The sequence below is a fragment of the Budorcas taxicolor genome, chromosome 19 (assembly GCF_023091745.1).
Source record: "Budorcas taxicolor isolate Tak-1 chromosome 19, Takin1.1, whole genome shotgun sequence".
In the NCBI taxonomy this organism is placed as follows: Eukaryota; Metazoa; Chordata; class Mammalia; order Artiodactyla; family Bovidae; genus Budorcas; species Budorcas taxicolor.
The window spans coordinates 27387891-27413434 of record NC_068928.1 but is presented as its reverse complement, the minus strand read 5'-3'; the positions used below and the strand labels follow the sequence as shown (position 1 = coordinate 27413434).

Below are 25544 nucleotides of genomic sequence, written 5' to 3'. Positions count from 1 at the left end.
CCTAGCCCAGTGGTGGCCCAAGGGGTGGGGAAGGTGGAGGATTGGCAGCAGGCCCCGGAGCCTGAGCTGGGGGTCGACCTCGAGGCCGGGACCTGGGTGAAGGGCAGGCCTGGGATCCGGTCAGTCGTCTATACAGATCACCTCCCCGGTTCGGGGCTCCTTCCGATCCAGCCCGTCTGCCACCAGTGCCCCCACCATTTCCTTCTCCTTCTTCACCAGCACTGGAGGGCCGTTGGTGGCGGCTGTTTGGGGAGGGGGTAAGGAAGGGTCAATCCCTACTTCTCTACCCGTCGTCCACTGCTTCCTGACCACAGTTATGTTCTTCAAGGTCACCTCGCGCCAGGTCCAATTTTCTAGGGTGTGCAGGGAAGAGCAGGGTGGACCCCTCTCCTGAGACGTCCCACTGTGTGTGTGATGGGACTCGCGCTCCAGCTTTCACTATAACCCCCTTCTGATTTCACACTCTTTCTCTGAAGTAACCCAGGAGGAGGCAGCTCAAGTACTAGTCCACAGAACCAGTAAAGCCCTGGATGAGGTTTCTGATGATGGGGATGGAAGAGAAGTTAGGGATGGGAAAAATAAAGTCTAGAAGCACTCCATTCCATGAAACCCTGGGCACATCCAAGGAAGTGAGATGGGCTGGACAAGTAAAGGGCAGCTGAGCAGGGGTGAAGCTTGGGAAAGGAAGAGGGCAACGAGGAGGAGGCAGGAAGTCAGCAGCTGACCTGTGATGAAGGACCCTGCTGGCATCTGGCTGTAATTGGCGCCTGCGGCGGCCAGGGCCCCGACGGGTGCGGCGCTGAAGGCCGCCCCGTACCCCGGAGGTGTAGCGTATGGACCCGGGGGGAAGGCCTGGAAGAGAGAGCGAGCCCAAGTTAGAGGGGCCACAGCCTGAGAGGGAGAAGTTGTAGGGGAGAAATCCAGAGCTACTGGGGGGTATGGCAGAGGCAGGGGGACTCCACACTGAGGAGTGTCTGCGGGCGTTTTCCACACTGTATAGGATTCTGAAGGAAGTGTCTGTCTGTGTGCAGGAGTACCAACAGGGAAAGTGGAGTCGGGGGAAGGGTTACCGGTGTGGGGTGAGGCTCCGTGCCCTTGCTGGCCAGCCGGCTGAGGATGCTGCGCTCGGACATCTGAAGGCGGGCTGCGATGGGGGGTATTCGGGACAGCGTGGCTGGCAGGCGGGTCACATCCGCCTTCATGTCGCTCAGCAACTCCTCCAGCTGGTTCAGAACTGGGGCCCGGGCCACGGAGAAAGAAGGGCGAGAGAAAGACAGGGAAAGAGAGAGATGGAGCCAGGAAAAGAGATGTGGAATCAGGCGGACAGATATAGCCAGAGAAAGAGAGAGAGAGGACACAGATGCCGAAGAATCAGAGACCAAGAAAATGACAGAAGTAGACAGAAAAAGAGAGCAGCTCGGGGAAAAAGAAGTGTCAGGTAAAGAAGCAGAGAGACCAGATCACCACAAAGGACAGATGGAGAGAGAGAAGGAAGGAAAAGGGAATATGGAGAAAAGGGAGACAGGGAGGACATTGGAAAACACGGGGCGGGGAGTTGTCAGAACATCCCATATTGGAAGAGGGAAGTTTGGGGGTTGGGGATGATGGGGAGGAAATAGTCAGGAGGCATGGGAGGTGGTAAATGGTGTCAAAGACTTAAGGAATCAAGGTTTTAATATGTCGGGCGGGGGTGGGGGGAAGTTAGAGGGTCAGCATTACAAGTTCAACGAATTAGAACAGGAGTCTAAGGGACCAGGAGTCAGTCAGGATTAGATGGTTAGAGGGCTTTGGAACTTAATCTACTATTATCAAGGCATGAGGGTTTGGGAGGAAGGGTTGAAGATCAAAGGGAAATTTCATGGGGTAGGGTCAGAGGGTGGGATGGTAGTGGTTTCTGCCTCACGGGGTGAACGAGATGTGAGGAATGGGATTTGTGGGACCCGGGGTAAGAACTTTTGTGGACTATATACAAGCCAAGGCCCCAGACAGGGTGCTATGAGCAGTATGGCAGGTGTGTGGGTCAGTGAAGAAGTTCCGGCCCATGGAGGGAATGTGGCACAGTCTCATGGAGATGGGGGAGGTCAAGGGGTTGGGGGATCCCACTCTTGGGCACTGATGTGAACGCTATTAGGCATGGATAAGGGCTGGCCGCACAATGTCTAGAGGCTAAAAACCGAGGGGGTACCAGGTGGGTCGGGGTGGGGTTAGAGGTCAGAGGGGGGGTGGTTCAGAGGGTAAAGGGGTCGGAGGGGTGGGGAGATATTGAGGGGTGCGGGGTGAAGACTTACGCAGCGCTGTGGGCCCTCCCCCGCGCGGGGCCGCCGCGGCCCTTACCCTTGTGCAGGACGGCGTTGGCCGGCTTGTTCCCCGCCAGCGACTCCTTGGAGAGGTGCTGGTGGCTCTCGGCCAGGCACTCGGCCTCGGCGAAGCGGGCGTGGAGGGCCATGGCGGGGTGCGCCGGCTCCTGTGATAGGTTCAGGTAGGCCGCCCGCCGCAGCTGCTCCTCAATCACCAGCGCCTGCTCCAGGAGCTGAGGCCCAAGCACGGGCTGAGTACTGGTGGTGGAGACCCACACTGCCCCCCCTCCTGCCCCCTCGCTGGTCCAGAGCAACCCCAGCTCCACCCTGATCCAGACCATGGGCCCAAACACAAGGCGACACTCGGGTGTCTTGGCCTCAAGCATTGTCTCGGCTCTCAAAGGGTCAACCTTGCCTACATTCCAACCAGATCTGGTCCTACCTCTGACTCAAACCCCTCTTCAACACTGTTCCTTTCCTCCCTCATCCTCACCTTGAATCTCCGGGCCAGGAATTTATTTTTCATCTCCAGAAAGTTCCCCTTATTGGCTTCAGTTTTAAATGGCTCATTGATAATGGCAAACTGAGCATCATTCTGGATGTCCTGCCACCGTGCATATCCATGGCTGCCGACGAAGGAAGGGGACCATCAAGGAACTTAACAGGGCTGGTGGGGCTATGCACACACCTTCCGTTTGGCCTGACTGCCCCGAAGTGTGGCATGAGGGCCCCCTCCCCAGAGATGGACTCCTCTTCTCTGTGGTTCTTCTCGCTCCAGGGAGAAAACATCTCTTTCCTCGTATCTGTATCAAAGGATACAGGACAATCCCAGCCAGGAGCCAATAGTCGTGTCTTCGGTGCCAGATCTCGTTGAGTTTCCCAGAGGAAATAGCCGCCCGCTCCTCATTCTGCCACAGTGTGTGAAGCTCTGCAGAGAGGAAAGAAGACAGACATGGCATCAGGGGTTTGAGAACCATGCCCAGCCCCACAGACAGGTACAGAGGAGGGACAGGTGACAGGTGAACAGGTGACAGGACCACTGGCTCTTCAAGAGGAAGGTTAAGAGAGGGGTTAGGAACAAAATTAATTACAAACAAGGTTCAAGTCAGGATTGGGAGACAATAAGAGCCCCTCACCTGTGAAGCCACCATCTGCAATGTTGAACATGAACCGCGGTTTCTCTGCCTTCTCCTCACGTCGCCCATTGGACCGTGGCTCATCTCGAGGAGGCCCAGACCGAAGCTCCCGGTCCCCTTTCACATCTTCTGCTGCGGCAGACGGGGCAGAGCTCACATCTCGGGGGACAGTCTCCACCCGGGTCCCAGGACTCCTCTCTGTACTGTACGGGCCCTTGAAGAGCTACCCACCCAGGCGTTTGGTTCCCCAGATTCCACCTCCCCTGATCCCTCAAGGACCCAGGGGTCCCATTCTTCCACCCATTACCTCTCTTGCCCAAATCCCCTGTCTCCCCCTCCGGCCTCTCCCTGTGTTCCTGTCCATCCATCGGCTTCTCCTCCCCCCTCTCTCCTGGCGTCGACTCTGTGGCTGTGGGAGGGGGCAGGGGACAGGAAGGGAGGATGTCACCCTCATCCCCTGACCCCAAAAGAGGGAGCCCCCAAATTCTAAGCCTCAATCACACTTAAGGCCATGCACCCACCTGACTTCTCTCTGTCCCCCCGGTACCCAGGTTCAGGCTCCATCTCTCCAGGTACCCCTGGCACCTCATCCTCCAGAGGCATCTTCCTTGGCTCTAGCCGCTCTCCCAGGGATGGGGCTGGGCTGGGGGTATCAGCCTGGAAGAAGACAGCGGAGTCAGGATGACCTGGAGGGCTCTAGGCTCCCACCTCCAAGGCACTGCCACTGCCTCCAAAGCAGCCAGGCAGCCACACACCTCTGTCTCCATCTTCTCCCCAATCCTGCTATTCTTTTCTGGCTTCTCCTCCTGGTTTTCTGCTTCATCCTTCTCCAGAGGTGTCCTTATGCCATCTCCTTTCTCACTGGGAGCTGGAGTAGCTGCAGGGGTAAGGCAGAGTGAAGAAGGCAGGAACTCCCCACCCCAGTTCCACGCCCTCTGCATCTGATGGAAACTGGCCCCGTCGCTCTCTCCTGTCATCCTGAGCTGATTACCAGGTTTCGAGGTGCAAGGGCTGTTTGCAGCCGAGGCCTCAGGAGTGGTGGGAGATGTTTTGGTAGGAGAGGAGGCTCTGGAGGAGCGCTTGGAGTCAGCACTGGGGTCAGGCATCAGCTCTGGCATAGACCAGCGCCCATTGATGTGCTCGAACTCCTGTACCTGCAGGGTGCAGGGGGTTGCAGGACAGGGATCAGTTCCAGTCTGGCTCCCGGAGCTAGGGATAGAAGGCTGAGGACGCATGGGGCCTAGGCAGCCGACCTGACTCTTTGGGTGAGGGGAAGACCAATACCTTTTTCTTGACGAGAGACATGACTCCAATGCGGGTCAACACTTGCTGGCGACTCAGCCCCTCCCGAGGGACTCCGTCAGCAAAGGTTTCAGAGCCGTCCGCCCCGGGCTCACAGAGATGGCGCATGAACAAAGACACATAGGCCCTAAGGAGCATGCGGGGGAGGTGGGTCAGGAGAACCTTAGAAGGGGAAAGGACAGTGAAGGGGGTACAGGGATGACTGAACCCTGAACCTGAGCTCCCCAGTACCTCCAGGGCTCGTCCCTGGGTCTTTCAATTTCACCATCATGAGCTCCCCCAAATCCTAACTCCCCCGCCTGCCCCCCACCACATTTCCACAGCCCCCGGCCCTGGTCCTTCACTCTTAGGCCCCATCAGTCTGCTTTTCATCCTTCCCACCAGCTCCCCTGCTGGGTTATCGTGGCCAAAGCATGTGAGGCAAGGACAGTCCAGGCGAGGCTCCTGTCTCACCTGCCTCTCCCACAGCAGGGAGTGCCTGGCCTCTCTGCTCTAGGCTCAGCTGAGGGGAGGTGGCAGAGGCTGAGCCCACCCCCTAGGAAACCGAGCCAGGAAACATCTGGCAGGGAGCATGGTGATCAGGTGAGTAAGGTCACATCATATGGTGGCCGAAAGGAAGAATATAACACCCAAAGCTCCTGCCCTTCCCCCCAGCTCAGCCCCAGGTCACCCACACTCACTTGAACTCTTTCTCAGTCTTGCCTCTGAGGTCCCGCACCAGCCACTGGGTGGTGAAGGCGTCCTGCGGGGGCATGCCCCAGCGCATCACCGCATTGAGGAAGGCCTTCCGCTGACGGGTGTTGAATCCCAGTACCTGAGGATGGGGGCAAGGAGGGAGTGGATGATGAATGTCCAGGGCCTCATTTCTTGGTCTGTTCTGCCCTCAGTAACTCAGCCTCAACTCCCCTCATTCTCTCCGCTGGGGCCTAGGCCAGCTCTCACCTCGATGTTGCCCCCAACTCGAGCCAGCAGTGGAGGCAGTGGCTTATCCTTTTCATTCCGAAGCTGCCTCTTTGACTGTCGACGCCCTGGTGGGGAGATGGTGACCCTCGTTAGTAGACCACCATGTCCTCCACCCCTCAGTCTTTCCTAGCTCTCCACGTCCATAGGACATGCAACACAAGGAATGCCTGTCGTGTCTGAGGCACTTCTAATTTTCTTCCCAGAACTACCAACCCCATAGGTCCAAAAGAATCAAGTCATTCTAAACAATCAGTAGCAACTATCTGATGCAAGCCAAGATTACTGCTGGGAGTATAAAATGATGTAACCTTTCTTGATCTCTCATCTAGGTGTCAAAGCCTACAAGGTAATATATTTCAAATTTTAGCAGTAACGAAATTATAGATATTTTCTCCTCTCTGCTTATCTGAAATCTTTACTTTTCCTACAAGTGAGCACTCTGTATAAAAACAGTAGGCTTCAGAGACAATGGGAAGTGAAATGGGAAGAGGTGTGAGAAAAAGGAAAACAGATGCCACCTTCAGGACGCTCATCAAAGTCTTCATCCTCCTCTTCTGATCCCACTGAGTATTCTGACTGATTATCTGTGGGGAGAAAGGCTCAGCGGTCAGTGATGGCTCCCTGGATAAGCCCACATGGGGCCCTTTCTGCTTGGACACCTCCCCTCAGAGACTTTTGCACCTTCACTCCAGCCTCGGCCCTCCTAGAGATGCTGGAGGGCTGCCCACAATCTGGGCCACATAGCAGGTCCACTCACCCCCACTGCCTGACACCTGCATAACCCACTCTAAACAAAGGCCCTTGGGTGTCCATCAATGCCCTCTGCGACTGCAAGAGCGTTCAGGTCACCTCAAATCCACCTGGCCTCCGGGGAGCCCCTGGTCACCCCTCCTAGGGTCCTAATCTCTTTCCCCTGAGAAGGGAAGGCCCTGACTGCTCAGCCACTCATTTCCTCTCAATGCCCCCAGCCTCCAAGCCCCTTCTCAGCACGCTCCCCTTCTCCCCTGTCGGGCGCAGTCCTCACCTTGGTCCTCCTGAGCAGCGTCATTGTAGTTGACCTGCTTGCGGACCCGCTTGCCCTTGCCGAGGTTCCGCGCCAGGTCTTCCTGCTGTTGCTCATAGTGGTGCCGCAGCAGCTTCTCCCAGTAGTCGGGGTCGACGTTCTCTTCCTGCTTGATGATCTCTCGTTCAATTTCCTCAATCTGAAGGGCAGCAGGACCCACACTGAAGACCTTGCCCCTTTACCCAGCCCCACCACCACCACAAACCCCTGCTTTCCTTCTGCAGCCCAGCCCCAGACCTCGTCACTCTAGACACATAAATCCTCCAGACGCGGCACGCTATCCTCACCTCTTACCTACAACTTGCTTCTCCTCCCGTTACTTCTCTTTTCTAAGCCTCTCCTCCAGTTTTCTATGCCTTCCTCCTACTCTACTCAGAAGGCAGCCTTCCAAATTGATCACTACATTCTGTGCCTATGTTTTCTCCAGTGTCCAGTCTCATCCTTCAGACCAAGTTGTCTGAGGTCCCACAACTGGCTGCTCTTTGCTAGACACTGGAGTGAGAGATCAGATAAAAAAAACAAGAGCAAAGGGGGATCCTCCTACTTGGACACTGGCTACCACCCTTCAGAGATGGACCTGGGTGGCCAGTGTCTGGCCCCAAGCCACTCACCTTGTCTTCTTCCCGCACCACATACTGGGCCACCTTGAAGGAGCTGAGATACTCGTTCATGTTCTGTACGTCAGTGTCCTCAGTTGCATCCTGGTTCCGGTCCAAGAGCCGAGCAATGGCCTCATTGTCATAGTGAATCACACTGCTGTCCTCCTCCTTGTTCTCACCTGGTGGAGTCAGGGAACGAGAGTGGACTCTGAGCTCCAGACAGAACCTCAGGAGGAACTTTACAAAGCTCAGGGAAAGCCATTCCCTCTGCCTCCTTCCCATGGAGCTCTGGAGGAGGACCCTTCCCTGGGCGTCTACAGAGATGTGTGTTATGTCAACCTTGCAGGTAAGGAAAGGAGCCAGCCATCCTCCAAGGATGCAGAGGAGAGGTTTTGTTTGGGAGGTTTCAGCAGTGCTCACAGATAGCAGAGACCTGCTTTCAGGGAGCTGCAGAAAAGGCTCTCACCCTCATTTTCATCCTTAAATAGCTCCTCAGTACCAAATTTGAGGATGTCGTCCAGCTCCTGCTTGGACATGGAGCCCGCCTTGGAGCCCAGCCCGGGCCGCACCACCAGATGTGTCAGCATCATCTTTCTCTTGGCCACCTGTGTGATTCGCTCTTCCACAGAGGCACGAGTCACAAACCGGTAAATCATCACTTTGTTGGCCTGGCCGATCCGATGAGCGCGGCTGAAGGCCTACAGGGGCCGAAAAGTAGGGATGGGCCAGAGGAGGGGTTGGGGAGAGCCCCACTACATGCTCTGGAAAAGAGGCTGACAAGAAAGGGCCTTCTCCCCACCTCAAGAGGTTTATTTCTGACCCCAGCACAGACACCCATGTCTCCTTGCTCCAAGGGGCTCCAGAAGGGGAGTTCTCACCTGGATATCATTATGGGGGTTCCAGTCTGAATCGAAGATGATGACAGTGTCAGCAGTGGCCAGATTGATGCCCAGGCCCCCGGCCCGGGTGGACAGGAGGAAACAGAATTGTTGGGCCCCAGGAGCTGGGAGGCAAGAATTAGATCAGGCCTTTCTTGTATCCAGCAGTTCTGGCTACCTGCTCCCAGATATTCCCTGACTACAAACAACAATGCCTTCAACTCACAAGCCCAGATGAGGGCTTCCCTGGTGGCTCAGTGGTAAAAAAATCTGCCTGCCAATGCTAGAGACACAGGTTCAATCCTTGGTCTGGGAAGATCCCCCAACTACTGAGCCTATGCTCTAGAGCCCTAGAGTCGCAACTACTGAGCCCCCATGCTGCAGCTACTGAAGCCTGAGTGCCTAGAGCCTGTGCTCCACAACAAAAGAAGCCACCGCAATGGGAAGCCTGAGCACTGCAACCAGAGTAGCCCCCACTCGCCACAGCTAGAGAAAAAGTCAGCAGAGCAATGAAGACTCAGCACAGCCATAGAATAAATACTTTTAAAAAAGAAAAAGCCCAGGTAACTGACATCCTCCAGGGACCCAGGCACAGGTCTCTCAGGCTGTGTACACCAAGCAGGACCAAGGCCCCCTCACCATTGAAGCGGTCAATGGCCTCCTGCCTCAGGGCACCAGTGATGCCGCCATCGATGCGCTCATACTTGTAGCCTTCATAGTCTAAGAAGTCCTCCAGTAAGTCTAACATTTTGGTCATCTAGAGAAAGAGAAGAGGCAGGAGTCTAGAACAATGAGGCGGTGGGGTGCACTCTGTTTGTCCTGTGTCTTTACTCTCCCTCAACCCCAGTCCTTACACCTGTACCCCTGCCCTGTCATATGTACCCCTAGCTCCTCCTGGAATAGCCTGTCATTTTCTCTAGATTTCAGACCATTTCTCCTACAGCAGAGGTTCTCCTCTGACACCCATGTCAAGGTTGCAGAAGAAATCTATGAACCCCCTGAAAATCTATACAAGATTGTCTCAACATGTGCACAGTTTTCTGGAGAGCAGACCCACAGCTTTCATCAGATTTCCAAAAGGTCTGCACTCTCTTCCTTCCCTAGGAAGATTAAGAAATAGTCCCAGCCCCAGAAACTCCTATAGGAGGCAAATGGCTCACCCTTCCCCTTCTCCTCATTTGGCTTTAAAGAAACGACTACAGCTTCCAATGGCATGAATTAAGAACACGGATCAGAGGCCAAGACAAACAGAGCTGTTCCAGAAACCCTTAAGGGTGTGACTGCCTAACCTCTCATCCTGGGGCAACCACAGGAATGAGGGAAGGGAGTATCTGATGGTGAGGAGGAACTACCAGCATGGGTCACCTGCGAGAAGATAAGCACTCTGTGTCCTTGCTCCTTCAGCTTTCGCAGCATCTTCTGCAGCAGCATGAGCTTCCCAGACGCCTTAATAAGTGCCCCACCCTCATAAGCCCCACTGGGAAGTTTGGGGGACTCCTGAAAAAAAGGCAGGGAAAAAGGAGGAGGAGAGGATCAGGAAACACACCCCCATATTCTGATGACATCTAGAAAGCTGGAAGCCCAAATCCAGGCTCCACACCTTTGCAATTACTACTCCTCTCAGAAACCTAGTCCCTGGCCTCCCAGCTTAGCTCCAGCCCTGCACTCTTGGCTGCTCCTGTTTCCAGACAACCAGGCATTTCACCGTCCCAGCTCCCGTATCTACCATAGCAGCCACAGGAAAGAGGTACGGATGGTTGCAGCACTTCTTAAGATCCATCATGATGTTCAGCAGCGACACCTGGTTCCCACCACCTCGTGAATTCAAGGCCTCAAAATTTCGGGTCAGGATGTATTTGTAGTATTTCCTAAAGCCCAAGGTAGGTGCACAGAAGAGACACAATAATGGAAGCAATTGTGAGGTTACATTTGGTCACCGACCCTTGCAAAGTTGTTACCACATCTTCAACCCTGGTTCAGGGAACCCGCTTGGCATCTCACTTCTGCATGGGGCTCAGCTCCACGCGAACGATGAGCTCTGTTTTGGCTGGCATGTTCTTAAAGACATCTGCCTTGAGCCTCCGCAGCATGTGTGGCCCCAGCAAGTCATGAAGTTTCTTAATTTGGTCTTCTTTGGATATGTCAGCAAACTCCTCCAGGAAGCCCTCCAGGTTGCTAGTAGCCAGAAGGAAATTAAACCACAAATGGGCATTAGGTTCTTTGCCCCTGACCTCAGGCTCTAGTCTTCACTTAAGATGACTCCTCACCCTCTCATTTTCTCAGCTCCTCCACCTCTCCTCTCTGCAGACCACCCTCCTGAGCCGCCACTTACTTAAACCTCTCTGGGGTGAGGAAGTTCAGTAGGTGGAAGAGCTCCTCCAGATTATTCTGCAATGGAGTCCCTGTCAGCAGCAACTTATGATCTATCTTGTAGCCATTGAGGACCCTGAAAAACTAGAAAATGGGGCAAGGAAAAGCAGGAGAAAGGGTCCATCAGTGGCAAGCAGCTGGCCCTTGGCTCTTCCTGCCTCCAGCTCCTACTTCCTTCAGGATCAGAGGCCCTCAGACCCCTAATCCTGTCCTGCTTCCAAGCTGGACTTCTCCCTGCACTGCCTCCTGGGCTGCTCAAAGTCCCCCAAGCTTTGTGTTTTAGGATGGGGGCAAGTAGGAGTCCAGAGCCTCAAGTTTCTGAGACCTGGGTACCTCACTCACCTTGGACTGGTTGTTCTTGAGCCGATGGGCCTCATCCACCACGAGACAGGCCCAGCGGATGGAGCCGAGAGCTGCCTGATCAATGGTGATCAGCTCATATGATGTCAGGAGAACATGGAACTTCACCTGTGCCTCCCTCTGTTGACACAACCATGGTCCCTGTGGCTGCCAGCCTGCACCCGAGCATCTAGATCCCCACCCCTGTTCTCTACCCAGACACCCTGTCCTGAGACTCCCAAAGGCAGTTGGTAGTCCAGGCCTCCAACCTTGACTCCATTCAGGGACTACAGGATGTGGCCCTCAAGCTTCCCCCACCTGTCCAGTTTGAAGAGATCCATGAGTGCCCCAGGGAATAACCTGCTACATCTCCAGGACTGGAGAGCAGAGGCATGAGGGAAGGTGGGGGAAGGAGGGAGAAAGCTGAATGGGGAATATAAGAAAGTTCTGGTTGGGGCAATGAAATGACAGATCTGAGGACTTCAGAGGACATGAGGTGGGGAGTCTGACCTTCATCTTAAAAGCTTTCTTGCCACCTTTGATGGCGTTGTCTTCAAAGGAAAACTCATTCTCACGAATGATGGCTCGGCTGTCCTTGTCACCCGTGTATGTTACTACATAGAACTTGGGTGCCCACATCTGGAACTCCCGCTCCCAGTTGATGATGGTGGACAGCGGGGCACTCACCAGGAAGGGACCCTTTGTGTGGCCCTGGGAGTGGAAGGTGGGGAGAGGGAGCCCCATTAGTTGAGGCTTGCAGTTGTACACCCCACTCCACTGCCTGCCACGCCCCTCCCCTAGTCCTCTGCCCTCACCCTCCACTCCCATCTTCCCCAGTCCAGGCTAGGGCCCTAGGAGCCAGCACCTCCTTATAGAGTGAGTAGAGGAAGACGATGGTTTGTATGGTCTTGCCCAGCCCCATTTCATCAGCCAGAATGGTATCAGTGCCCTGGGCCCATGAGAAGCGTAGCCAGTTCAATCCCTCCAGCTGATACATGTGTAGTGTGCCTCCTGTGGCTGTGATGAAGCGTGGCTGAGTCTCATATTTCACTGTAGGCTGTAGAATCAAATCAGAAAGCTCAGGGGAACCAGCAGCCACTCATCTGGTCCTGGTCTCCTCCCCGTCCCTGGCATTGGTATCAAGTGGGATTGCGAGTCCCTCTCCTCTGGCCTGAGCTTATGAAAGTTCTAGTCTGCAGTGCCTCCCCCTCATTCTTTGAATCAAGACCTGGGAGTACTGCAGGGAAGGAAATGGCAAAAGAGGCCTGTGTACAGCTGTCTCTGCAGACTCTCATTCCTGTGCGCAAGTCCCCAGTAAACCTAGGGCAAAGCTGACTGAAGGAAGAGCTAAAATAAGCTGTGGAATCTCTGGGATCTGTCAGAAGCTCCCAGGAAATTTTCGACCCTGCGGCTCCAGAAATGACAGACAGGCCAAGTGGAGGACTTACATCGTTAGTAGGAGAACTGGGAGGCCCATCACCCTGCAGCTCCTTCTTCTTCTTCTTATACTTGCGGGGCTGAGCAGGATCCTCCCCCATAATTAGTTCTCTGGGAAAAGAGTGGGTCTGAGTGAGACTGATGCCTTGGGACCCCTGTCTTCTGAAGCAATTCCGGACCTACTTCCCACTTTCCATAATCTGGGTTTTCATACATTTCCTTTCTCCCAGGTTCTTTAGCATCACCCCTTGGATTTCAGCTCTAGAGACCATCCTCCCCACTCCTCAGCATCCTCTTCCCCATGAGTCAGGCTAGATCTTATCTCTGTTCCTCACACTGCCTCTTTATGGCCCCACTGCAAACAACCCAGCCCCAGCTCCCATTACTCTAAATTCTAGACTGAGTCTGCCCCTACTGCATCTCACTTAATGCCCCCACCGTCAGACGCCCTCTAACTCACGATCTGCTTCACTCACCGGTGTCTCCAGTAGCTCTGCTTGTGGTCTTCATATTCAGGGATGTTCATTTCATCTTCCTCCCATGTGGACTGGTCATAGGGCAAGTCCCTCCATTTCACTAGATAGTGGTAATTCCCCTTTTTATCCACACTGTGAAGAGGGAAGCCAGAAGAAGAGGCAGGAGGAGAAAAATAATATGTGTCACAAGTAGAAAAGAGTCATAATAAACACAATTATCAGTTAACACACAGAATTTGTCACCTAATCCTCAATGGTGGGCCTCTGAAAGCGAGTTTAGAAAGGCTGAAGGACTACCCTAACTTTTTCCAGATGACTTCCTAAAAATCAACTATCACAAAACATCCCCAACTTTAACGTCATTTGTTCATCCAATCAATATTTACTAAGCATCTACTACATGCCAGGCACGGTTCCAGGCATAGGTGATTCAGTAGAACTAGGCAGACAAATGACTGATTTCCATGGAGCTCACATGCTACCAGAGAAGACTGTGATGAAACAGAAAAATAAAAAGACAGTAAAACATTGGTAATGATAAGTACTATGAAGACAGAAGTACTAGAAACATTGGTCTGTATAAATCATGTTTTGCTTTTATCACATCCAAATCCCCAGATTCCTGTGTCCTTTCTTAAGCTGTTTGAGATTAGAGGAAGCAAGGACAAAGGTGTCCGTGCTGGGCTGGACTTTTCTCCTGGTTTCTCCCACCTCCATAGAGGAAACAAAGCCAGAGGGGCTGGGGCTGTGGTGGGAATTACCCAGTTAGATCAATTATCTAACATGGGGCCATCATGCAACAAGAACAGTGACAAAACCCAGGTCGGCCTTCCCGTGGACCAAGGGCTCACCTGTGGTTGATGATCCGGTGGACGGTCATCCACTCTGGCTTGATGCCAAAACGATAGTACTTCTCCTCCATCTCGGCATAGTGCGGGTCCTTCACCTTGCGCTTGTCACTCTTGCCGTCGTCCTCACCAGAGCCATAGTCCAGGGGTGGGGGCTCATCCATGTCATTCTTCCGTTGGTAGTTTCGGTACATCACCAAGTGGAAGATTTCCAGCTGGTGGGGCACAGAGGAGGGAAGAGATAGTCCCGACATTCTGAGGGGACACAAGGAGCCGGGGCAGCGGCCGGCAGGGGGAATGGTATGGGAAAATGAGCCGTGGGAGCGGTGGGATGAAGGACACAGAGAGTTAAAGTCAAAGCAAGAAAATGAGTAACATGCAAGAGGACGGAGTCCGAGACAGGACCTGAGTGGGGAGGTAATAAGTTAAATGAGGAAGGAACAGGTTATTAAGACTGGGGATGTCGGTAAAACATGGTTAAGATAGATAAAGGGAAGAGATGGGAATTAAGGCAGGCAAAGGAAGGCTCCATTACGCCTCAGGGGAGGAATCTAACAGAGACTGAGGGAATGACAACTGGAGACCAGGAGACCCAAGTACGGAAACTAAGAGAGCTGGTAGGGTCTTGGGGCCAGAGACCTAATATGAGGGAAAGCAAAGGGGACAGAAGACAGGAGAAGAGGTGCTTGAGAGAGGGAGAGCAGCAGTGAACGGGGCCACAGGAGACGGGACAGAGACACCCTTGTACCTGCAGCTCCTTGGCCCAGGAGCAGTGCCAGTAGGACAGGCCCACCCACTTGACAAAGAACTCTCGCTCGGATCTGCCTTGAAGAGGTCGTGGAGGTGGGGCATCCGGATTCCCGTCTGCCTGCTGGGGGGCTGGCACGGCCACAGGTGGCTCCCCCCACCGCCAGTGCAGGATCTTCTGCACACGGCCTTTCAGCACAGGACACTTCGGGGTGGATACAAACAGGAAAGAAAGAGGCAGAAAGAGCCCCTCGTTAGCGTAGGAGGGTGGGGGAGTCCCCCAAGAGAATCAAAGGTCTGGTGGTGGGGAGAGAAGAGAAAGAAAGAGCCGGACGTTTGGGCCCCAGAGATGGAGGAGGAGTTGGGGCTGAGAAGAAACCCTGAGAGACAGGTCCACTCACGGTGCATCGGGGACACAGCCATTCGCCGTTGGGGATGTCGGGCAGCGGGGGGTTCAGACAGTGGATGTGGTAGGAGGAGATGCAGGCGTCGCAGCACAGCAGCTCCCCACCGTCCTTGCACACCCGGCAATACTCCATGTGGTCATCTTCTTCCTCCTTCTCCCCTTCCTCCTCCCCCTCCTCTTCATAGTCTTCCTCCTCCTCCTTGGCTTCCCACTGGACCCCCTCCTTCTCCTGGGAAGCCAAGGACAGACACAGACACAAAAAAGAAGTGAGAATGGAAGACAGAGACCAACCAGGAGACCTAGATCCTAGAAGTACAGAGAAGATTGGTGGGAACGAACAAACAGGACACCTCAGTTTTCAAAAATGCTGATTTGGCGGGGCCGAGGGGATGAGGGAGAGGAACACACAAGGATCCTGGACCCTTAAACATTTGTTGCTGAGAGGCCCAGGCAGCTGGGGGTAGGAAGATGACAAGTGATATCACAGATGAAAGAGATAGGGGAGGAAGTCGCTGAGGGACGAAGAGGTGGCTCCAGTACTCACACAGTGAGGGCAGCTCCACTTGCCCTCAGGAGCCCGGTCAAGCTCAGGATCAAGGCAGACGAGGTGGTAGGCACGAGGGCAGGTGTCACACAGAATGATCTCCCCACCCTGCTGGCACACCTCACAGTAATCCTGGTGATCTGTCTCGTAGCCGTCAATCTCCTCCTCCCCAGCCACAGCGGGACAGCCCAGAACTGTCATACACCCGAGTGGAGGCCAAGGGAGCCAAGAGAAATGAATGGGGGAGGGGAGAGAAAGAGAAAAGGGTTGAGTAAAGAAGTCACAACTGAAAATAAGGAGGACAGCAAAGGAACCAGAGGAAGGCTGACTGTCAGAGCCACACACAGCTGACGCCCCTCACCCTTCTTCTTCTTCCTTCCTGGCCGGCCTCGTTTTAGTTTCTTGGTGCGGATGGGGCCATCGGGGCGGCCTGAGGCACTGTGGACACTGCCGCTGTCCAGGTCTGATTCCTCGGCCTCCGGTTCGGGGCCCTCGTCACTCTGCAAAACATACTGCCCATAGCCCCGTGGCTGTCAGGGGCGCCGGCTGGATTCCACTCCCCTCCCCAGGCCTTGGGTTCCCGCTCCAGCTGTCCTCATGGACCCGTGTGTCTGGACCCCCGGTCCTGACCACCCCCAGGAATTTAACAGACGGGAGGGGCCTCTCACCGAGCCACCCTTCTTTCTCTTGCCACCCAGCAGCCCTAGCTTGATTTTGAGTGGTGCCATCTTCTTTCCCCTAAGCTTCTTGCGTCCGTCAGGCACTCGGGGGCTCTTACTCCGCCGCTTGTGGCCTGGACCTGAGTGAGGAACGCAGATGAGGGAGAAAAGCCCAAGGTCACGATATCCTGGAATAACGGAGGCCATGAAGGTCTCTGGGCCTCTTAATGGGCCATGGTCTTACTGAGACCCTTCCTGGGAAGCACTTTTCCAACCATCAGGGCCAAGGAGACAAGCATTCTGGACTACAATTTGAGAACATGCAGTCTGGAGGGTGGGGTGACAGCTGTTCGACCTAGAAGGTTTCTTACCTTTGCCCTCTTTGGTTTTGGCTCTTCGGATGGGTGGGGGCTGGATATCAGCAGCAGGGGGTGGTGGAAGGGCAGGGGGTCCGGAAGGTGCTATGGGGGTGGCCGAGGAGACAGCGGCTGACACCTGCTCAGCTACAGCTGCCGCCGCGGCTGCCGCTGCTGCTGCCACAGCAGCCGCCGACCCCTTGAAGGGGTTGTTGGCGCTGAACTCTCTCCACTTGGCCCCGAGAATGGTCATCATCTTAGACATTGGGATCTTAGGATTCTTCTTAGCAATCAGGGGCCTGTAAATACAGAGGCAGGAGACTCGGACCCTTCACAGATGGTCAGGGAATACTGCCATTTCCCTCAGCAATAAAGTCAATGTACAAGCTAGGGTTCCTGGGTAGTGTAAACATGTTCTCTCATGAGTAACATCAATTTTAAAGTAAACAAATAATAAGTTTTTGAAAGTTTAACAAAACAAGAAAAACGTACGAAAGAACAAAAAATAAATAGGCAAAATAAAATTTAAATGCAGATTAAATAGGATGAAACCAAAAGATACAAGATTACCAAAAATGCCATACTTCTGACAACTACTTTACAGTTCCTAAAACACTTTCACACACGATATCTTATTCCATCCTTACAACACTACTAGGAGCTGTTACGGTTCTCTGTGTTTTTCTCATGAGTTCCACAGGCCCTGGTAGAACCTAATGAGGGGTCCCACTAGGTGGAGTCTGAGGGGCCATACTGGTTCTGCTCTGAGGTGGGTATTAAGCTCTTGTGAGGACACAGGTGACGGTGGTGCTGAAAGAAGCACTGTCTTTAGTAGAGAAGCAGTGAGACACCAGGACTAATGACCACTACCAGGGACTGAACTCTGCCTGGCCCCACAATATGGAATGGGCTGAGCTTTCCATCTACCACCCCATCAAAACCCAACCAAAGTACATACTTAGTCACTTCAGTCATGTCTTAACTCTTTGTGACCCCTTGGACTATAGCCCCCCAGGCTCCTCTGTCCATGGGATTCTCCAGGCAAGAATACTGGAGTGGGTTGCCAGTCCCTCCTCAAGGTACCTACTATTTGCCTATTTCACAGATGCAGAAACTGAAGATCAAAGAAGTGAGCTGCCCAAGAAGCACCAGGACCTGAATTTTAGCAGGCTGTCTCCAGAGGGCTGAAGGGCTCTGCTAAAGTGCCTGCTTCCCCCAAAGGCATCTCTATTGTTCTCTCCTCTACTTTAGAAGCTATTGACTTGCAGGTGCCACTCTCAGCCTGCATCCTCCATTACTACTGCTGTCTAAGGGAAGGGCAGAAGACTCGATAACTGAGCAAAGGAAACTGGGAAACACTGATGCCACCTCTCCACTCCAGTCTGAAGAAAAGTCAGGCAGGGTAAACTGGAACTGTTAAGAGCAGAGAGGGCCATCGGTCACCAGAGTTTTCTAACCTAGCCACGGAACTCTGATCCCCAGTGAAAAGTTCCTGACTAGAGTGCTTGGATCCTAGAATCCAGGAATTCTCTGAAATTACATGTGGAATTAGGTGTGTCTGTGCTGTGAATTTCTCTGGACAGCCATTTTTTAGCTTTCATCAGATCCCAGAGGGGTCCAGGGCCTCCCCCAAATTAAAAGCATCGGCTCGTGCGGGTTCCCCAGCCCTACCGTACCTCATGAATTGGCTGAAGGCTTTGTAGTTGGTGAGTGTGTGGTAATCTTCCTCGGAGAACACATGTTCCACGTCCTCCAGGCCCCAGGTCAGAAGTAGGGTTGCTGATGACTTCTGTTCCACTTGCTAGGATACCAGGCTTCTGTTAGCCAGGTGCTCTCCTAACTCCAGTCCTGGGCTCCCCCCACCCCCTGACATGCCTCCCTGCCCACCCACCAGCTTCTCTGGGCTTCCAGTTTTCTGTTCCATTCCCAGCCCAATCCCACTCCTCATAAACCACAGCCTCTCCATTTGTCACCCTGCTCGCCCAGGGCTCTCCCTCCCCTACTCTTCAGGCTTGTCATTGATACAGATTTCTCCCCTCACTCCCCAAATCTAATCACCTTTTGCCCCCCCTCCCCTTTTTTCCTACTCTTCAGGCTTGTCATTGATACAGATTTCTCCCCTCACTCCCCAAATCTACTCACCTTTTGCCCCCCCTCTCCCTCCCCTTTTTTCCGCCGCTTTGTCTTCTTCTCCTTTTTTTCTCGGTGCTTCCGTCTCCGTTTCCGACCTGGTCCGGTTCCATATTCACTGCCTCCACTCTCTGACTTCTCCCGGTACTCATCTCGCTCAGAGCCAAATTCCTCCTCGCTGTCCTAAGGGAGAGAAATAAAAACACTATTTTTTGAGCCCTAGCGTGTGCCAGGAACTCCTCTTAGCACAAAATATCATCGTCTCTTTTAAACTTCACAACAATCCTATGAGACAGCAACTAATCTATTTTTATCCATTTTTTTTTTCGTAGAGGAAACTGAGGCACGGAGAGCTAAGCAAGCTGCCCAAGAAGATAGAGGACTGCTGGGCTGTGAATTCATGCAGTCTACCTGCAGTGCTTCCAACAGCTTCTCTGTGTTGCAGGGCAAGTAAAGTCGACAAAAGGGCTCTTCACTAGGATGTAGTGAGTAAGGTTAGGGTCCCAGACCTGGGAGATACAGGCTAGCAGGAGTGGGGCTAGGGGCAGGCAGAGGGAGTCAGGTCTCCCTGACTTCAGGGTCCCCATGGCAATCAGGCCCAGAGAAATCATAGGTCTCTGGGATGGGTCTCCAAGCCTCACTGTAGAGACAGGCATGCGTAACACTTACAAGCTTCTTGCGTTTCCGGGGCTTTCCTGGCTTGTTCTCCTTCTGTTTCTTAGGTCCTCGCTTTCTCTTCTTCACGCCCAATGTTGAAGGCAGCAGTCGAATGTCATCCTTATCTTTGGAGCAGACAGCACCGGAAAACCTAAGCCTCTAGGCTCCCAGCCTCTGCAGCCCTTTTCCTCCCTCACCTCCTTGGTTCCTGCTCTCTAGGAAATCCGGCATTAACTCTTCCAAACCTTGCCTCCCTTTGCTGGACGCAAACAGAGAGTGTTTCGAGTACTCTGGGATGCCTGGGTTGTGAATGGGAGGTCAGGGGTCAGAAGAGGAGAGCAGCCAAACCACTCCTGTCTCTCCCCTCCTACTAACAAGGGACCAGGCTCTAGGCCATGGGCTCTGACTGTGGCAGGTCCTTTTAGTCGCCGCCAGGGCTCCTCCTGCCTTCCCCCTCACTTAGCCAGCTGGCATCCTGCCCAGGAACTGGGGAAGCCATGCCCAGCTGCTGGCCTGGCCTGACCCCAGCACTTGGAGTGGGGAGACACAAGCTGGCAGCTCCCTAAGCCAGATGCTGAGAAGGCAGAGCCAAAGGTGGACACCTGGGCTCTCACACTAACACCCTGGGGCCCTGACATCCTTTCTGTGAGGAGTGAGGCCTCTATTTACACTTCCTCAGATAATCACCCAGACTCCTGTTGCCCCAGCATAGCCCTGGAGGAAAAGAAACCCTCAGTCAGCCATGTTCACTCCTGGCCCACAGGATCTTGGTGTCTGGCTCCTTTGTCACTCCCTAGCCCCACAGGAGAAGGTCTCCACAATTACCTATACATTCCTCCTCCTCCCAAGCAGCCTCAACTGTGCCTTCAAATCTACATCCACATCCCTGTTCCCTTTGAGAACTCAGGCGCCCTACCCGTTGTCCCTGGTCTCACCCCTTGCCTCCAAATGTAGTCTCAAGCATTGTAACCCATTTGTATCTAAGCAGTATGGGAGACCCACACAAAGACACTGGACAGGCATAGACACACCCCTCAAATGCATTCTCAAATGCACAAGCATCACATACTCATGAGCACAAACCCAGAGGACAATCTGTACATGCTTTTAGCAGGGCTAGGTCCCTGGCTTTCTCTCCAGATGTCCCTGTCAGACAGTCTGGGGCTGGTTCTTCCCAGATGTCTCCCTCTCCCCATTCTCCATGACCCCTGCCACACTGTGGAGGCTTAGGGTTCAGAGAACAACTACTTCAGGAGGAAGACACAGCCGATGCCACACAGAAGTGCGGCCCCGGTGTGAGGCCTCCCTCCCCCAGCAAGCACTAGACTAACCAGCCAGACCTGTCCTGCTCAGGTAGAGGCAGCAGCGCTGGAGGGGAAAGCCTGGGCCGGCCCAGCCCCTTGCTCTAGGACACACAATCCTTCTCCCCACAACAGCCAAGGCAAAATTAGCCACAATTTACACCGGAGGCCTCGGGTTTCCAGCGCCTCAGAATCGCGGCGCCTCCTTCCTTCAGTGCTACTTCTCACAGCTCCGGCATCCTGTGCCCTCTCGCGCGGGACGGCACTCTAAAATTGGGGGGCTGTGGCGGGGGGGGGGAGGGGCGGGGGAGGTGCCTGCAGGCAGCCCGGGGTGTGAAAACAGAGTGGGGACCGTAATAGGAAGTCAGTAAGACGCCGTGCCCCGCAGCCAGCGCTCACTCACCCCAGGGACTCCGCTAATACGAACATGGAAACGGAGGCTGCCGGGGCAGTAGCAAGGGCAGGCCAACTGGCTGAGGATCAGGGAAATGGCCTCGGTCTCCGCCAGCTGGGGGTGGGGTGGTGGGGGGACACCAGCCCTGGGACCTCGCAGCCAGTTAACTCCACTCCCCACCCCAGCGGGAGGTTCCCCAACTTGGGAAGACGGCGGTGGTGCGGGGACGCAAAGTAGACGGCGAGGAAAGGAGAGGGAGGGCAGGAAAGCAAATCTAAGTCCCAACCTCTGCCTCACCAGCCACTCAATGCTGGCCGCGCGCCCAGACTCTCCCACATCCCGGCTCAGATCTCGGAAGACGGCGAGGGAGGAGCGCGGCGAGGGGGCCGGGCGGGGCCTGGCGAACCGGAGAGAGGGAGGGGCCTCGCCGAGAGCCTCGCCTCCCGCCCCTCTCTTCTAATCTCACCATCAATCTCTCACACATATATTTATTTTTTCTCAAATTCCCCTCCCTCCCCCACAACGAACCACCATAATAGGTCTGCTGCACATGCGTATTGCATGCAGGGGGTGGGTTTGTATTTTCAGACCTTTCGCAAAGAAACTACCAGAATTTTCCGCACCACCCACAATCATTCCCCACCCCCACCCCTAAGGAATCACATCTATATATTATGTTATATTATTTCTCTAGACTTGCCAGAAGAGGGAGGGCGAAGAAATGAGTTTTGGGCTTCCTGCTCCCTTCCCCCATCAGCACGAGTGCTATTATTTTAAACGTTTAACAATGTAAGGAGACTGGAGAGGGGGGAAGGGAAAAAACTGGTCTTGGGTAAGAATGTAAAACAAAATGGTGAGAATCAAAGACGTCAGAATGAAAAACAATAGGAACCTCTAACGCCTATCAGTTCATCTTACAGAGAAAGAGGTGGGGGGCAGCCCAAACAAATTGCCTCAGAGGACGATTATTTTGCCCACACTTATGTAGACAGAAATAATGGGCAGACTAAAAATATTTTGCCAAAGTTTTACCTCAGAAAGTCATTTGAGGGGGTGTATCTGGGTCACTCCTTTGACTTGGAGGACTAAAAGGGAGATAAAACTGCCCTGCCAGAGAGAGGAGGTGGGTTTTCATTTCAGATATACAATTTTTAAAACATTTGACGATGCTTAGAAAGCATAGGGAAAAGGGGAGGGAGTACTGACACAAAGACCCATCTCGACCTCAGATTGTTTCATGCACTCCCCTTTACAGACCCAAATCCGGGATCAAAAGCCCCCAAATACCCCATTCTAAGTTCGGAATACACATATGGGAGAACTGTTCCTGCCCTAACTTAACCTGACATCCTTGCTTTCTCTTTAGCACCTCTGCTGTCTTCCAGGTAACCCCCTCCCCACAGTTCTTTATTCCTTTTCCCTTCTGCAAAATCAGTGGGCTCTCTCGGCATAACTTTTTAAAAACTTTTGCCGTTTTCGGACAAGCCCGGGAGGGGGGAAGTGGACTTTATCCTGTTTCCATTAGACACCCCTCCCCCCCTTCGCCCCAAGAAAGTCGCCCCCCCTCCCCCCGCCGCCCCGCGCTTCAGTCCCTCAAAGGCTGTCTCCAATAGACAGGAACATTTCCCACAGAAGCCACACAGATCAATATGACAGTTTTACAAAGAGTATGATGTTAGACGTTTTGAAGTTTGGTGCATTTGTGCTGCAAGGCATCCAGAGGCCTGGGGGTGTGACCACCCGAAAGATGCTCTATCCTGAAAAACACTAGCAGAACACGCTAGAGGATGGCCAGAGGGGGGCCACTATTGGGCCTCCGACCCGAGGCAGCGGTCAGGCCCCTTCACCGCGGGGCAGAACTGCATAGACAGTGCGGATGACTTGTCATCCCCGGGGAGGGGTGCTGAGTGACGGTCAAGCTGCAGAACAGCTGGGTGGGCAGTTCACGCCCCCCAACGTGGTCAGGGTGTGGGTGGTTTCAGCGGGAGAGTGACAGTGAATGGCAGCCACGTGAGAGTTACAGCTGGGCAGCTCGGCCACCCCAGACTGACGGGGTCATGGTGGAGGGCGGCGGGTAGAGCACTTGACACAAAAGAGCCCAGAGCAGAAGAGAGATAAAGGGGGTGGGGTTGGGGGCATCTGGTGTCCCACTCTCTCGCTCCCCAATTTCCAGTGGCTGCGCTCCCTAGTACGAGCAGGGGAGAGGGGGCCGGGGCCAGCCTCATTCCAGGAAGTGGTCTGCATGGAGTGTGGCCACCACCTGCCCCTAGTCGTCAACCGCCCGCAAACATTCACACGACCCCTCCCCCACGTGCCACCGCACGCTCCAGAGTTGGCGGGCATCGAAGTCCCCGCAGGTGGGGGGGGGTCCGATGGACACCCGCCACCGCCCCCCCAGCCTTCCCAACTCCTGACGGGGGGTGGTGAGGGCCGTGGTCCGTTCTTCGCAGGCAAACCCCACTTCCCCACGGTCCAACCCCACCGGGGCCAGAGCCCCAGGGGCGCCCGCGCGGCCGCCCCTCCCCCACGCGCCCCTCCCCCACGCCGCCGTCCGGCCGCCAGGGTCTCCGCGGTCCCTCGCGCGGCCAGGGAGGGGGCCCTGGCTTCGCCTCGGCCGTTTCCTGCCTACCCCCTCCCCGCCGAGGGTAAAAAAAAAAAAAATCTCCTCCTCCTCCTCCCCCGAAAGCCGCGACCGAGTGGCCCGGTCCGCGCGCGCAGCTCGCGCCCAGCGCTCTCCAGCCCGGGCGGCGGCAGCAGCGGCGGCGGCGGCGGCGACGACGGCGGCGGGGGAGGGGTGCGGCGGGGGAGGGGAGGAGGCCTGGCCGGGCGGCCGCTGCCGCCCGCCCGGACCGCTCGGACCGCCCGGACCGCCGCGGGGCGACGGGCCCGAGACGGCGCCCCGCGCCCCGGATTCGTCTCGGCTCGGCCGCGCGGTGGGTGCCTCGCCCCCGCCCGGGCCTCGCGCGCCCGCGGCTCCGGCTCGGGCTGGGGGAGGGAGTCGGCGGCCGCTTACCTGGCGGCGGGGGCGGCGGCGGCGGGGGCAGTGGCGGCGGCGGCGGCGGCGGCGGGAAGAGGTGGCAGCCGGGGGGGCTGTGGCGGTCGCGGCCCCGGTCGTGGCCCGGCCCGCGCCTGAGTACTCCCTCGTCGTCGTCCTCCTCGTAGTCCTCGTCGGCCGCCTCCACCTCCTCCTCCTCCTCGTCGCCCTCTTCTTCCTCCTCGTCTTCCTCCTCCGACACCACCATCTCCTCCTCCTCCTCCTCCTCGTCCCTCAGAGGGGAAGCCATCCTGTGGCTCTGGCCCCCCCACCACCCCCCCACCCACCGCCCGCCCGCCTCCCCCACCGCTACCACCTCCTCCTCCTCCTCCTCCTCCTCCTCCTCGGCGGCGGCGTCCTCGTCCTCCTCCTCACCGCCTCCCCCAGCCCCCCAAACCCCCGGGCCACCCCCCTCCGAAACCCCCCCTCGGGGCCGCCGTCTGACGAGGGGGGCCAAACCACCCTAAAAATTTTTCTTGGAAAAAAATTGAGGACTTTTTTTTTTCCTTCTCTCTTCCTCCCGAGAGAACAAGAGAGCGGGATTAAAAAATATATATATATAAAAGTTTTCGACTTCTCTCTACCCCCCTCTTCGTGGCTTTAAATATATTTAAATTCTGAGGGGGGCGCTCAGAAATATTTCTCAGAGCTGAGGCACTAAGATGGCCGCCTGGAAATTATTTTTAAAACAACCCCCCCTCCAGCACCGCCACCCCCTCCATGAAGAAAGGGAGAGGGGGGAAAAATCCCCTTTTAAAACAAAATGGCTGGCTTAATATTTCATTTTTCACCCCCCCCTTCTCCTCCCTGTTACACCCCCATCTCCAAGCCTCTACCCAGAAACCCACAAATTTCTCCCTTTTTTCATAACTGATTAGTGCACAGATTAATAGAGATATTTTCCTTGTGTACTGAGTGTGTGTGAGTGAGTGAGTGTGTGTGCGTGTTGGGGGGGGCATGAAGGATTTCTGCATAAAACAAAAATGGCTGCTGTGACTAACTCCCCCCTTATAAAAAAATATTTGAGGGGGGGGCATTAATCAGTACTCATGCTCAGTCTGACATCAGCATAAATTGTTAAAGGTTAACTAGTTAGATACTAGTCCAACTAGATTTAATTTTTTTCTTTTCTTTACTAGTCTCTTCCTCCCCACCTCCCTTCTCTTAAAGAAAAGCTTTTTTTTTTTTTCTGAATACTTCAGAAGGGAGTGGTTTGATGTGAAGGTTTTTTTCCCCTTCAGGCATTGAAAAGGAAAAAGATGAAATATATGTTTATATATAACTCTGTTTCTACATACCTCATTAAAGTCAAAACGCATTTAATTGTGTAGGTATCTTTTAAGTGAGAAGCGGTACTGGATTTTTTTTTTTTTCTTTAAAAAAGTGATAGAAATCCTAGTGACTTTTGGGGGAGAGATATGAATAGATACGATGATTGAGTTTTTTTCAAAGGAGTCCATGTTTGATTCTCCCCTTTGCCCAGCCTTTTCAGTGATTTATAATTGTAAATTTTATCCTCACTCTTTTCTCCTTTACCTCGTCCTGCCCTCCCCCAATTACTTGAATATAAAATTCATCGGACTTGGGAAATTAATTTAGGAGTAAATA

At 54.3% G+C, this 25544-nt stretch overlaps 1 protein-coding gene and 1 non-coding gene across 2 annotated transcripts; both read right to left on the bottom strand.

Moving 5' to 3' along the window:
• On the bottom strand, nt 1-24186 carry CHD3 (chromodomain helicase DNA binding protein 3). Its single transcript, XM_052657056.1, has 40 exons — nt 23916-24186; nt 19220-19332; nt 18563-18733; nt 18097-18221; nt 16436-16719; nt 16074-16204; nt 15767-15917; nt 15406-15599; nt 14857-15090; nt 14457-14660; nt 13712-13923; nt 12861-12992; nt 12396-12495; nt 11813-12004; nt 11458-11658; nt 10951-11088; nt 10571-10692; nt 10240-10413; nt 9965-10106; nt 9604-9735; nt 8878-8995; nt 8239-8363; nt 7827-8058; nt 7373-7539; nt 6723-6900; nt 6217-6282; nt 5678-5763; nt 5416-5549; nt 4718-4862; nt 4425-4587; nt 4189-4310; nt 3955-4090; nt 3741-3842; nt 3434-3562; nt 3117-3225; nt 2791-2923; nt 2335-2530; nt 1071-1234; nt 726-852; nt 1-242 (listed from the first exon to the last, which is right to left on the bottom strand). The coding sequence occupies exons 1-40, from the start codon at nt 24184-24186 to the stop codon at nt 121-123; spliced, it is 6177 nt and encodes a 2058-aa protein (XP_052513016.1). The 3' UTR covers nt 1-120.
• On the bottom strand, nt 5147-5286 carry LOC128065756 (small Cajal body-specific RNA 21). Its single transcript, XR_008201133.1, has one exon. It is a non-coding gene; the product is annotated as a small Cajal body-specific RNA 21 (non-coding RNA).
• Nucleotides 24187-25544: the final 1358 nt, after the last annotated feature.

What these genes read in the sequence shown, in the direction of transcription:
- CHD3 (XM_052657056.1), bottom strand. Translation starts at nt 24,186, where the DNA reads ATGGCTTCCCCTCTGAGGGACGAGGAGGAGGAGGAGGAGGAGATGGTG. An exon ending in CAAAACCAAAGAGGGCAAAG is followed by an intron (nt 16,205 to 16,435) that starts GTAAGAAACCTT and finishes TTCCTCACTCAG; the next exon opens with GTCCAGGCCACAAGCGGCGG. An exon ending in TGTCTCTCGTCAAGAAAAAG is followed by an intron (nt 4,588 to 4,717) that starts GTATTGGTCTTC and finishes TGCACCCTGCAG; the next exon opens with GTACAGGAGTTCGAGCACAT.